This window comes from Solanum pennellii, chromosome 2, assembly GCF_001406875.1.
Source record: "Solanum pennellii chromosome 2, SPENNV200".
Taxonomy (NCBI): domain Eukaryota; kingdom Viridiplantae; phylum Streptophyta; class Magnoliopsida; order Solanales; family Solanaceae; genus Solanum; species Solanum pennellii.
The window spans coordinates 56,288,957-56,304,007 of record NC_028638.1 but is presented as its reverse complement, the minus strand read 5'-3'; the positions used below and the strand labels follow the sequence as shown (position 1 = coordinate 56,304,007).

Below are 15,051 nucleotides of genomic sequence, written 5' to 3'. Positions count from 1 at the left end.
ATGAATAAAGTGTTTCATCAATTCATTTTCTTTGTTTTTGAGCTCAAAATAATATAGACCATGATGAAATTTAACACACTGAAAAATGTAGCCACTAAGTTGCAATATAAGCAATCATGAGATACAAACAAAACCAGTAGACATGATTGTGAAAAGAAAAAAAAAATGAATGAGATTCAGTAAAGAATTGTATAATTTGTCAAAGCATTTCATTTTCTTTTGATTATTGTTGAATCTCCTGCTTTGGAAGTCATTACAGAAAATCTACTTCTAAACTCCAAGGTCAGCAGGAAAAAACTTCCCTGGATGATAATAATAAACCTATGTTCCTTTCGAGGTGTTAATATTGACAACAAGCCAGAGCACCTACTGGCTCCAACTTAGTTGTCGGTTTCAAGCTATCTACACAGCACATATATAGAGGTTTACATTGTATTCACAAGTTCAGCTCTCGTTGAAAGAGAAACCAAAAAGAATGACTGCTACTCCCATCCCAAAATCAGTTGAGATTTTGTAGTGGCACCCAGTTTTGGCAATGACTTTACACCGAGCAGGCTGGGGATTAAATGCCGACAGGACCATAGGAGATTTGAACGAGCGAAATGATGGGGCTCCAATATTTAGTTGGAATCTCAATGATGCACAGCTGGCCTGTCCCAATTGCAGAGAAGAATAAATGTCCAGGAATGAAGAAATGTCCATCTCATGAACGTGTTCGCATAAGCAGTCCCTTTGCAATCTAATTTTCCCTTCCATTGACAGTTTTTTTAAGAGCTACCTCTCTAGCGATAAACGCCCTTGGTCAAGATTGTATGTTGTCTGCTCTTTTTGAGAATTTAACTTTTCCTGTTAAAGTTATATTATTGCATTGAAAATCACAACTCACAAGCACAGAGAAAAGGAAGAAAAAGAGCTGGAGAGGAGAGGAATTAAAGGTACTTACTTTGACTCGTATTACACCAACTGGTTTGATGAAAGAAGATACATCTGGCTGATGAGATAATCTCATAAATCGATGTTCTAATAACATGCTGGCCGAGGGCCTTTCCGCTGGGTTCCTACAGAAACAACAGCGCAAGAAATCTTTCCCTTCAGGTGATAATGTTTCCGGTATTGGAGGCGTATCTTTTAGAACCTTGAACATGGCTGCAGCCTGCAAAAATGGATATGGTTAATGTGGTGCTGCTCTTTAAAGTCGGTTTGACTAGTTGCTTTACAAAGTAAGCCTGCAAAAAGGGGATAAACTAATATTCCAGTGAATCAAGTGTTGTAAGATTTAATGTCCATTTATGAGATAACAGTTGTAAGATAAACAAAGTGTTGACTTCTGATTGGATGAAACTCCAGGATGAAAGAAACTCTTGAACTCTCTGCTTTGAGCAACGACACAATAGGAGGGGCAACTAGACAAGTTGCTTAACTTTGTTGGTTCTATGCAGAAAGAGTAATGTATCTCTGCACTGAATCACTGCACTGCCTTTACTGCAGATCTTAATACAACAACATACCCAGTGAAATCCCAAAGTAAGGTTTGGGGAGGATAGAACGACGCAGACCTTACCACTACCTCGTGGAGGTATAGAGGCTGCTTCAGAAAGACCATTGGCTCAAGTGCAACAGATCCCGGTAAAAGAAGAAGGAGACAATAAAGAGATATAGCAAATAACAAGGACACAGTGCAAGAGCATAGCAGAAAGGAGCCAAAACAACAATAAATCACGTGATAATCGAAACACCATAAACAACATACTAGACACAATGCAAAATATACGGATCCATTCAATACGAAACACATCAACTTAAGTGTAGTGAAATCAAAAAATCTCCAACACACAATGCAAAATATAGTGGCATCAGTCTTATTTAGCATCATTACTACCACATGAAAATCTCCACCACACTCTAAGAGATAGGGTTGCAAGAAAAGTATTCATAGAAAAGGGCCATACTTGTTGAAGACCCCATGAATCTAAGGGAGCATATCAGCATGCAAAATAATCGCATCTCAATCAAGATTACATGTGAGCTAAGCATGAGGAAAAGAAAATTATGTGTGAGCTAAGCATGAGCAAATCAAAGTCCTTACTGCTTCATATTCACTCCAAGGTGGTCTGCCGTTCAGCATTTCAATTACTGTACAACCCAAACTCCATATATCAGTGGCAAAGGCGAGATCAGTGGTAGTATCCGTCTGCATAACTGACTGCAAGAGCTGCCAAGTAACAAAAGATATAAGCATGATTGAATGAAAGGTAGAGAACATAAGAAAGAAGTGAATGTTTCAAAGGAAGTACCTCAGGAGCCATCCAATAAGGACTTCCCTTTAAGGAGAGATTAGCAGCTTGCCCATTGAGCTGCACAGAAAAACCAAAAGGTTCAAGATCAAATCTAAGACTAGCAATAGTCGGCCACAACAGATTAAGTATCCTTGTTGTGACTGTTAAGAGTAGTCATTCTAAACATTATTTTTCCTGTTGGGCGTTATTATTCTTGTCATTGATACTGTAGTCAAAAGTAATAGGTTATGCTACATGTACAGTCTTCCAGGAAAAGGGTATCTCTTAACGACATGTTTACTTCCATATTTTGAGTTGAGAACTTACATGCTTAGCCATCCCAAAATCTGCAAGCTTTACGACCCCATAAGCATCAACAAGCAAATTAGCCCCTTTTATATCCCTATACATGTAAAAAATTCAAATTAGTTTCAGAAGGTTATGACCAACCCTCCATCATAAGTGAAATCTCAGACTTTTACCTGTGAATGGTTTTTTTGCTATGCAAGTAAGCCAATCCACAGAGAATATGGCGAGTAAAATTTCGTACTATGGATTCTGTAATTGTTTCACAATGATCACGGATGAATTTATTGATAGAACCAGGATGAACATATTCCAGATAAATGTAAAATCGGTCACCAACCTGCACAATCAAGAAGTAAAGAATCTCATTAATTACAACATGCACGGATAAATCAAGTCCATGACTTAGTTGGAGAATAAGAATTACTTACTATTTCGCTGCCGTAATACTGGACAATATTTGGGTGCTTGAGATGACTGAGAACATTAATTTCCTATACCAACATAAAAGTTGGAGACAGTTAGAAGTTGAAACAATTTGACAACAAACATGTCTTCATGTGCCCATGATAGTGGTTTGGTGGTTGCTAATTTACTGTATTCACATTCAACATTTCATACTCGATGTGTTTGGTACTGCTGCTTTAAATGGTCAATATGATCCAGTTCATCAATCAAGATGCAAACTTTCATACTACTTCTGTCTCAATTTATGTGGCACGTTTTGCTTTGTGAGATTCAAATATGTGAACTCTGACTAACATTTTAAAAAATATTTTTTCATCTTATTGACTTGAGAAGAATTGCAACTTATAGTGTTTTTCATATATTTTTTAAATATCTAAACTTTAAAGAAACGAAGAAAATGAAGGAAATATAACCTGCTCTAATTGCCTTATGCTCTCTGCAGATTTCGGATCATCTGGTAATAATTCAACTTCTTTCATCGCACATAAAGCTCCAGTTTCTCTGGTTAAAATAAAACGCTGGGCAACATTAGAAACTCAATGGTGTATAGAAAAGCGGAAACGTATTCATATGCAATGAGATTTATTTGGAAATTATACCTGTTTGATGCGACATATACACTTCCAAAAGTCCCACGCCCAATAAGTTTTCCCTTTTGCCATTGGCCTTTGATTGGTGTCAACTCTGCATTAGAGGGAACTGGTGGAATGGAAGTAGGGTGTGAAGGAGTGGCACCCAAAGGAGGAAGTGGTAGTGGATGGACATTTCCCTGAGCACTACTCTCACGGCGTGCTGTTGAGTTCTCATTTGGTAATAATTGATGCAAGGGTGATGCAGGTCCACTTGCGATCTTTCCACTCCTCTGTGGGCTTACTCTTGGACTGTGATGAGGAGAATTATCAACACTAAAAGCATTTTTCTCCGGGAGAACGTGGTAAGAGAAACCTGGATACTGAAGTGTGTCCGATGGAGGCATCTCTGGGGCAGAACAAACTTGAAAAGCACCAGGGAAACCTGGATACTGAAGTGTGTCCGATGGAGGCATCTCTGGGGCAGAACAAACTTGAAAAGCACCAGGGAATGCCATGTAATTATGATTTAAAAGATCCCCAGCTTTTAGTGGACTGACTCCAGGACTTGCATAAGGAGTTGTAGGAGCACTAATGGGTGCACTGATCCTGATATCAGAAACTCTATCAGCAACATGAAGCTTTTGAGGTGTCTTCCTAGACAAGCGACTTCCCAAGTGCTCTTTTTTCTTCTTTCGAGCATCTTGGCTTGATAATCTGCTAGAACAAAATTAAAGAAGAACACAAATACAGGTAAGAATAATCCAAAATTTAACAAGCTTGCTAGCTGAATGAGTAATACCATAACCATGCTAAGAAAAAAAAGGAATATTCTTTATGGCGAATCTCAATTGCAAAAAAATGTGGTAAACCGTAGAATCAAAGGCTAAAATTTACCATATTAATGAAGCCTGAGTTGTAAGGAAAACAAATCATGCATCCAATTCGGGAAATTCAGATTAATTGGAAAGAAACAAGTTCATAAAAGATAACATACCTCCCATGGGATGCTACACCATCCTTACGAGTGGAAGAATCCTCTCCAGTTCTATGATGCAAATGCGCGTCTGAGGGCGATGGCAGTGGTACATTGGGTTCATTCGAAACCGCATCAGATTCGTGGCGAAGCACAAGATGCAGCTCCGGCAAAGGCAAAGGTTGCGGAGGCGGACGATCGGAGGAACATTTGGACGGAAAATTATCATTGGAACAGTGAGAACGCCAGTCATCACCGTCATGTTCCGTAAGATTTTGGAGTTTTTTCGCGCGAGCGTGTCGGCGCTTACGGGCGAAGAAAAAAGCGGATTTGATGGTGTAACGAATGCCTCCACCGGAGGCAAGGAGGCTATCGTCAGAGTATACTTTGGAAGAGGAGCATGACGAGGAAGAGGAAGACGAACCGGAGGAAGATGAAAAGGCGCTCTGCCACCAACGCATTGCCTGTGGTAGTTTTGGTTACAAAATGCATGGTACGTTTGAGGCCTTAAAAAGATAATAATAATAACACTGTACAAAACCTGCGTTCAGGAGCATAGTTGAAAACAGAGGAACCTCGGAGAAGGGTAAAAAAGGTGGGAAAACTCGCCGGCGTCGGGTTGGTCGGCGTCGGCGGGTTCCCGGAAAAAAGTTGTACAAGAAGGAAGGAATGGAGAGTTATAAGGAAAAATGATAGGAAAAAGACAAGAAAAATATCTTCATCGTGAGGTCAAAATCCTCCCTTTCCTTCTTCTTCTGCTTCTACCTCCATTTATTCTTTCATCTAGTTATTTCAACTTTTAATTAAACAACAAATAGTATTTTAACAATATAATTATATTAAAATACAAAAATAGTATATTCTACTCCACCTATTTTCAATTTTTCTTTGACGGTGGGCAAGACCAACAAATTAGACCTACCTCCTTCTGTCCTCCATATATTTTTAATGATAATTTGTTGGGGTTTCAATTCGGTTTAAATCGATCACGAAATTTCTAATTAAAAATTTAAGATGTAATTTAGATTTTTTATATTTTATATTTTCTCTAAAATATAAAAATTATAAATTGTAAAACTGTTAAAAATATCACAATTCTTTAATCTTACAAATAATTAAAACAAAGATAAAATCGTATAAGTTGACTATCACGTAATCTTATCATATAAAGGTGGAAAATAATATGTTTGTTAAACGTTGATTTGAATAAAATAGTAATAAATTTGATAGGTAAATAAATTTGATTAAAAAATTCATTTGGCGGATATAAATGGTAATATAGGAATTAATTAGAACTAATAATAAATTTTTATATTGGTGAAAATAATCATTATATGAGATATTAATAATTTTAGAAATAAATGGTATGAATTATATATTTTCTTACATATGATGATGAAATAAATGGTAAGTAAATATAAATGTAAATATTTTTTTTCAAAATATAAACTTGTAAGACAATTTTTGAAAAATCCTAAATCATGATTTTAAATTCTCAAATTATTCTTTTTGGAGAATATAATTTCATGTCATGATATGAATTGTGAAATAAAATCAACGCAAAATTGCATGTCTAGACGTTAATTTCATATTGCGTATGAAATTGCATGTCCAAATGTCTAATAAAAATGGAGTAATTTATCGATACACCTCTTGAATTCGTTAATTTCATTATTGCACCATAACTTATGTAACTTTTATAATTATACATGTGTAGTGTTTTATTTATTTAACCATAATTTGTGGGTTCAAAAACAAGTACTAATATTTATTTATCTATTTTGCTATGCCAACTTGCAGGGCGGATTTACAGTGTCAGCAGGTGTTAATTAGCATTTTTCGTCAAAAATTTATACCGTGCACATAGCTTAAACCCTATTTCAATGAAATATTTTCTTTAGTTTGGACACCATAGATAAATCTAAAAGACACAATGTAACAATAAAAGTTGTTCACGCTGGTGTTGTAAGTTATGAATTTGGACTCCCTTTTTCAAACTAAAAAAAAAGTAAGCCTACCATTATCTTTAACAACGGAACATTTTTAACACTTCTTTTTTAATCTAAATATCGAAGCATTTCTTAATAATTTTTAAAAAAATTTAAGTAAAAATAAATAATCAATTTTTTTTAAATATATTTTTGGCTACATAAGTTTAAAATATCGAATCGATAATAACTTTTAAAATCGTCATATATATATATATATATATATATAATGAAAAGTATTTAATATTATTATTAACACTGTAATTTTTTTAAAATACGGGGGAAAAATAAATTTTTATCAAAAAGAAAAATTGTGATGGTACATTTTGATCAGATGTTTATAGTATTTGTCGACTTCTTAGGTAAGTTTTAATTATAAAATTGAGTGCCTATTATAGTTCTTTTTTTAAAAATAATTTAGCTAAATATTGTGTAGGTGAACTTATATTTTCTGTGAATTCATTCATTGATTGTTTTATTGACTTCTTATATTTTTGAATTATCTTTAATAAAATTTTGACTGCGTTATTGTCAGCTTGTTCTCATTAAGAGGGATGAAAATATTATTCTTATATTTCACCTGTTGACTTTTTAATTAAAAATATAAATATTCCCAGAGTAGCAAAGTAAAATAATTTATAAAAAAAGAAGGATAATATATATTTATATGATTGATGTAATCGATTGAGGAAAAAAAAATAGAAGAAAGAGAACTACTCTGCCTAAATTTTTGCCATAAATGAAAATTTCCATGTTATCTATATTTGTTATTATCCATATTTGTTATTGACATCATTAGTGAGGTAATTACATTAGATAAAGTGATACACTTATAAACACCTTTCTATTTTTGTATTTTAAATAATTCAAGTTGCAATTATACATTCCTCATATGAAAGCATGTATTATGTACGAGTCTGAAGTCAAAAAAGATAAAAAAAATTGTCAACATTATAAAAAGATATATCAATTTTTTTTAATCAAAAAGGCAAAATCGCTCATGACGAAACGATTTTCTTCTAACAAAATTAATACGGTAATTTTTTTAATATCGTTGCATGTACAGTATTTTTAATAAATAAATAAATAAATAAATTGAAGTCGCTGCTATAGCAGCGAAATCTTTTTCCTATCTTTGCAGCAAGCCAACGATAGAGGCTGCCAGCTTTGTTTGCCTCTTTGTAAAAAAAAAATGTGATAAAATCGCTGCCATAGCAACGATTTTGGTTTTTTTCTAAAAAAATAACACATCAATTTTGTCAGAAGAAAATTAATCCGTCGAGAGCGATTTTGCTTTTTTGGTAAAAAAAAAATTGATACCCTTTTAAAATTTTTGACAATCTTTTTTGTCCTTTTGGCTTTGGACTCTATTATGTACACTCTTACACTTCATTTCTTTTTTTTTCTTTTTGTTACAAGAATATTTCAAAAGTTTCAATAAGTTTATGTTATTCTAACAAAAAAGATATTCCAATAAGTATACTGAAATATCATAAAATATTTTTAAATCAAATTCCATTACCTAAAATTGACAATATATGGAGAGAGATTATATAACTTATAAAAGCTTATTAACAGTTTTATACCTCAAAGCTAAAATAAAATACTTACATGAATATATATAGTGTTTAATTAAAAAATAAACTCATATTAAAATATAAGAGTACGGAGCCTAAAGGGTACAAAATATTAACAAAAATTTCAAAACGGTATATAAAATTTTATNGCGATTTACATATTTTTAAAAAAAAAAATTATAAATCGCTGCGTAGGCAGCGATTTAATAAATTTATAAATTGGTTAATATTTTTGGAAAATCGCAGCGATTTTCCACAAATAATTATTTTAAAAAAATAAAATTTAAAGTAGCAATTTTATAAAAAGAATATTATAACTTTTTTTTATCTTATAAAATTGCTGTTTTAAAAAGAATTTTTTTTAAAAAAAAATTCCACATTGTTTCCACATTTATTTTAAGAAAAAAAATTAAAAATTTTAAAAAAAAAAATTATACAAGTCGCTGCCTGGGCGGCGACTTGCACATTTCAAAATTTATTTTTTTTTTAAAGTCGCTGCCCAGGCAGCGACTTCCACATTTTTAAAAAAAAAAGAATTCTTTTTTAAAAATCGCTGTCTAGGTAGCGATTTCATTTTTTTAAAAAAAAATTCCACATTGTTTCCACATTTATTTTAAGAAAAAAAATTAAAAATTTTAAAAAAAAAAATTATACAAGTCGCTGCCTGGGCGGCGACTTGCACATTTCAAAATTTATTTTTTTTTTAAAGTCGCTGCCCAGGCAGCGACTTCCACATTTTTAAAAAAAAAAGAATTCTTTTTTAAAAATCGCTGTCTAGGTAGCGATTTCATTTTTTTAAAAAAAAAAATTCACATTTTGCAAAATCGCTGCCTCTGCAGCGATTTTGCTTTTTCCGGGGAAGTAAATCGCTGTTGATGCAGCGATTTTGCCGTTTTGGTTAATATAAAATTTTATATAACGTTTTGAAATTTTTATTAATATTTTGTACCTTTTAGGCTCCGTACTCTAAAATATAATTTAGATCAATAATTTTATCAAAGCCACTTATTTTTTTGAAAAAATAACAACCAAGAAGAAGAAAAAACGTAACGTATTTATTTTTAGGAAAAGAACAACCAAGTAGGAGAAATAATGTGTTACCCATTTTATTTTCTTCATAAAAGAACAACCAAGAACAAGAAATAACGTCTTTCTCAATTTATTTATTTTTTGGCTGTGTAAGGTAATGAACGTGTTTTTCATTTTCACTGATATAATAAAGTAATCCGACAATCGATATCAAAATATAATGAGGAGATTGCGATATTGAAAAGGACATGTATACCATTGTACTGAGCAACGACTTAGAGGTATATCAATGTCAACACGTATAAGGTTATATTTAGTATGAAGTAAAATGTAATATTAGAAAATATTTTTAAAATATATTTTTAATGGTTACTTAGTAATTATATAATCATTTGATTTTTGATTTTCTTTTTATATTTTAATTATCATATTATTTAACTGAAGGTTAATCGAAAATGATTTTTCTATTTCTAAATTAGATTTTCATACATAATACGGTGCATCCTTCTAAACGACACTTTTTACTACTAAACAAGAATAAGATCTTGCACATTCTATCATGGGAGGCCTCACTTTGCACTCTCAAGATAAGGAATTAAGGATAAGATTTTGTATATTTTATACGTTTCTATCCTCTAATACCTCACTCTACTCTTTGAGATAAAGGATAATCTCCACTTTGCAATTCAAAAAAAAGCATAAGATGCATAGATGGTATTTCTTTTATTCATTTTGGATATTACACATTCTTGAAGAAATAATGATTGATCTGAAGATTTTGTCCTCTTACTCATATTAATTAATATTTAGTACTTAAGTTATGAAAAATATTTTAAAAAATAAGTAATTAATATTGGGATTAAACTTAAAAACAATAATAATAGTAGTAGTCATTTCTTAATGTATGTTGAAAGTGATAAATAAAACTAACAAACTATGTACACATTGTATCCTTCCAACCTCACTATAACACTAGGTAGTACATTCTATGCCCGCTTTATACTAAATATATTGTTATATTGTATATACAAGGACATTTATATATAAAAGTACAAACCATGATGGTGAAGGCGAGGGCGGTGGAAAGGGGTGGAGTTACATAAAGCCTTGTTCATCCAAATCTCCTTCTTCGAAAAATTATATTATATATATATAATTGATTTATTGATTTACGTTTATATACTTAATGGTGAATTTCCTTTGCATGAGCCAAAGGCTTGGTTCAGTGGTGAAGTGAGTTCATGAGTTGGCTTAATCTCCTTGACTTTCGCTAATTCGACTCCGCGTTTGTTGGGCTTAAGTCATATACCGCCCCTCAAAGTTGTCCGCATAATTCACTTAGACACCTCAACTAAAACTTGTACCTATTGAACACCTAAATTGTTCAAAACATGTACCTATTAGACACAAAATGCTGATATGGCAAAAAATGTGTATTGCACTTCCCTGAAGCGCGTGAAAAGACTTAAAATAGTGTCTTTTTTATTATTTTTTTACATTTTTTCTTCTTTTATTGACACTTGGCATTATAATTAATTTAAAATATATATTTTTCTTTATTTACACTTTTTTCAAAAAAGAAAACACCCCACTCTCTATCTATCAACTTCTTCATAATTTAGTTTACAAAACTTTCTTCATTTTAGCTCCAACACTATTTTTTTTCTTTTTTTATATACAAAAAATTTATATCTTCCAAATATGAAGATAAATGAAAATCAACTATAAAGATTCAGATTTGAAAGAAAATCTTCGTATGATTTATTTCAAATCTCATAAAAACAAGGAACAAGTATGAAGATGATGAAAAAAGATAAATGACTTTTACGTATAAAAATAGTCAGCCGATATTTATTTAGCACAATTTTCGGACAAAGATTTTTACTCAAATTCATATGTGGTCATTAAATTTATCAAAAATGATATAAAAAAAATTGAAAGAAATAATTTTGGGGTTATCAATATCATTTTGTCATCGATGTAGAATTGAATAATCGCCAACAAAATTTTCTTTCTTCTTCACTCTTAGTATAAAAAAAAATTAATCTTGAAGTTCTTTAAAAAGAATAAGATTTTGTAATTTGAGAAAGAATGTGTTTTGGGAAAGAAGATGAAGATGAAAGGGGGTTGGGGTGAGTGGGTAAGGTGGGGTAGAATAGGTTGACATTTTCATTATTCTTTTTCTTTTTTAATAAATTAGATGTTAAATATGTGTTTTTTATAATTTTTGGGCTCATTGCCAAATGTTATTTTTTTAATTAGTCATGTTGCCACGTCACTGCAAGTGTATCACACACTCTTCACATTTTTTGTTGATTATAAAAAAATGTCTAATAGAAACGATTATTATATAGATAAAAGTGTTCAATTGGTACTAATATTAGTTGACGTGTCTAAGTGAATTAGGCGGACAACTTTAAGGGGCCGCTGATAACTTAAGCCCCGTTTGTTGCTTATTTTTTTCCTAGCCTCACTTTGATTGTATCCAATATCCATATTCAATAGGGCTAGAAACAACGATACCTATAACTTACTATGTTTCTTTGTCTGTGTCAACCTAGAGTTAAATTTTGTTTAGTTATTTATATTTGATCCAATTCGCTTGTATATGAATACTATTAACATGTTTATTTATCTTTTTGAATCCCTGATTACTACTCCAGAGAAAATATATTTCCAAAGCCAATCAATCCAGAGAATTAAAAACAATAATATTATCCTCAATATAGAGCTAACCCTTTTCAATAATAATAATAATAATAATAATAATAATAATTTCATCCAACTGTCATCTCCCTCCCTTGACTTGCTCATTTCTATGCATCAAACTATTTTTTAATTTTTTTGACAGCTACGTATCAAAGCTCGCTTGTTGTCACTAGCCAAGTCTTTCGGTGGTTACATGGAGGGAAATTGACTACTTAGAACAAGTCATACAACATTATCAAATTTCAATAATAAAAATATCCTCCACCACCATTCCTACTTAAAAAAATAAATTGCTTTCATGACGCAGCCACAGGTGACCCAAACTCAGCCATTGTGTGCATTACTAGAAAACTAAAAAAGACTGCAGCTGCATTTCCAATTTACTCATTAATGCACAAGTTTATTATTCTAGAACAATTCCCAAAATAGCAATTTTAATACTACAGTATAGCAAAAGTTTCTAATGTCTTTTGACCGTGTCCATATACACCACTACGAAACCAGGTCAAAAATTAGAACAGACAATGTTGAACTAATGGACTTCAGATGCATCTGCCAGTTGAAAAATAGCATCGACAAAATTAGCTATCAACTGGCGTCGCCTTAACCTTACAAACAGGGATGGTTTCATTCTTGCTTAGGAGCTTCCAAGTTGGATGAACATCGATATCATGCAGGGACACTTTGTCTTCAATATCTAGCTGACTTATGTCCACCTCAATTTTTTGAGGTATATTCTCCGCTGGGCACAACAACTTTAGGGAAGGTCTAATCTTGTTTAGATAACCACCTGCTTACATATAAAAAGCTAAAATCATTTTCACTAAATATTTTCAAACAAATATTTGCATGTTGGATATTCTCATGGAAGAATTAAGAAAAAGAAACACAACACTGTTTCCAAGCATATAAATGAGCAGTAGAGTCAATACTTCAAGCCAATAGATGCATTAAAGCTTTCTTTCCATCAACATTTCTAGCACTTGACAAGACAAGATAACAAATAAGCACGCCAAGGAAACTTGAAAATAATGCTACCAAAGATTTCTGATAAAGAATTGCCCTTGGTTTGAGGTGTCTTGACAACAAGTGGAAGGCGTTACTTCACATAATTTGAACAGAATTAATACCATTAAACAAGATAATCCTCCCGTGTGCTGATACTAAAGGCATTTTTTTTGAAGCATATACAAAAAGGACTTTTGTAACCAATCATGGTTTGAACCAAATTTAGTTTATCATGGGGTTCCATTAGTAGTAGTATCAGGCTTCACAGCATCTTAAGTTAACTACTTGAAGTATTAGCTCCTCTTATAATGTTCTAAGGATACAAAAAAAGGAGTTTACAGGTGCTGGAACTGGATCAGAATAGACAAAGACAGAAAACTATTAAATTTGTAGAGCTTATGCCATCTTCTTCTTTCAATATCGAAGTTTATTGTTTCACAAAGTTTAAAGCAGTTAAAATCGCAAGATGAAATGGAAGTTCCCTTAACTAATTTGACAAGCAAATATAGTAGGCTGGAAGCTGGGACAGTCATAGGCCAATATAAATCCTTCAATCACCATTCACTAAAAGCACATATCTAAAAAAGCACGAGGGACATTAGCCTAGGTTCAAGATGAAGTTCTCATTAAAAAGTTCTTGGGAGGGTAATCTCCATTGAAAGCTGTATTTTATCACCTAAAGGTACTTGGTTAGGTTTTCAGAAAATGCCAGAAATAAATACACATATAGATCCGATATGTTGATACATTCACTGAATCCAAGAATACCAAGTTTGCGATGATTTGTTACAGACTTAGGAGTCGTTTGGTGCGAGGAATAAGGTATAATAATAGCAGAGATAAAATGCAGGACTATTTTAGCCCGTGTTTGGTTCGAGGTATTAGGCAGTCATGGGATTATTCATTCCACCATTTATACCTTAGCGATGAGAGAAGTTATCTCATACACATGGTGGAACAACTAAACCCATGATAACTTATCCCGGGATAACTTGTTCCCAACCAAAAGACCCCTAACAGTATAGGTTAAAATATCTTATTTTCTTAGCTTGCAGTTAACAGGTGTTAGCAAATGTATGTTCCTTGAGTATTTATCTTTCCATAATATAAAGTTGAGTATAATAACTATGGCTGGGAAGGGATTCCCGTGAATTTTGGATCATGTAAAATATGATATGAGGAGTTCTCCTCACTATGCAGCTACAATCAGTTTCCTGAAGGCTGAAAGTAAGATAGTGTTGGAAGGATAATCCAGAAAACTAGATAAAGCAAGTAGTACTTCTTTCCAGATGCCCTGCAAATGTAGACTAAATAACTGCAATAAAATGTATTCTCCTTGATACCCTTCAAGACAGCATATATACCATGNGCAAGTGTATCACACACTCTTCACATTTTTTGTTGATTATAAAAAAATGTCTAATAGAAACGATTATTATATAGATAAAAGTGTTCAATTGGTACTAATATTAGTTGACGTGTCTAAGTGAATTAGGCGGACAACTTTAAGGGGCCGCTGATAACTTAAGCCCCGTTTGTTGCTTATTTTTTTCCTAGCCTCACTTTGATTGTATCCAATATCCATATTCAATAGGGCTAGAAACAACGATACCTATAACTTACTATGTTTCTTTGTCTGTGTCAACCTAGAGTTAAATTTTGTTTAGTTATTTATATTTGATCCAATTCGCTTGTATATGAATACTATTAACATGTTTATTTATCTTTTTGAATCCCTGATTACTACTCCAGAGAAAATATATTTCCAAAGCCAATCAATCCAGAGAATTAAAAACAATAATATTATCCTCAATATAGAGCTAACCCTTTTCAATAATAATAATAATAATAATAATAATAATAATTTCATCCAACTGTCATCTCCCTCCCTTGACTTGCTCATTTCTATGCATCAAACTATTTTTTAATTTTTTTGACAGCTACGTATCAAAGCTCGCTTGTTGTCACTAGCCAAGTCTTTCGGTGGTTACATGGAGGGAAATTGACTACTTAGAACAAGTCATACAACATTATCAAATTTCAATAATAAAAATATCCTCCACCACCATTCCTACTTAAAAAAATAAATTGCTTTCATGACGCAGCCACAGGTGACCCAAACTCAGCCATTGTGTGCATTACTAG

The 15,051-nt window shown here is 32.3% G+C and overlaps 1 protein-coding gene across 5 annotated transcripts; it reads right to left on the bottom strand.

Moving 5' to 3' along the window:
* Nucleotides 1–175: 175 nt before the first annotated feature.
* On the bottom strand, nt 176–5,368 carry LOC107011539 (mitogen-activated protein kinase kinase kinase 5). 5 transcript variants are annotated; one of them, XM_015211081.2, is made up of 11 exons: nt 4,617–5,368; nt 4,065–4,339; nt 3,650–3,995; nt 3,464–3,551; nt 3,014–3,076; nt 2,759–2,922; nt 2,604–2,679; nt 2,295–2,354; nt 2,087–2,212; nt 944–1,153; nt 176–846 (listed from the first exon to the last, which is right to left on the bottom strand). In XM_015211081.2, the coding sequence occupies exons 1-11, from the start codon at nt 5,054–5,056 to the stop codon at nt 775–777; spliced, it is 1,920 nt and encodes a 639-aa protein (XP_015066567.1). In that variant the 5' UTR covers nt 5,057–5,368; the 3' UTR covers nt 176–774. The 5 variants fall into 5 exon arrangements, with proteins under 5 accessions (XP_015066567.1, XP_015066568.1, XP_015066569.1 ...); XM_015211082.2 differs by having other exon boundaries at nt 3,650–4,055; nt 4,125–4,339; XM_015211083.2 differs by having other exon boundaries at nt 4,065–4,336; nt 4,617–5,366.
* Between the last annotated feature and the right edge of the window lie 9,683 nt (nt 5,369–15,051).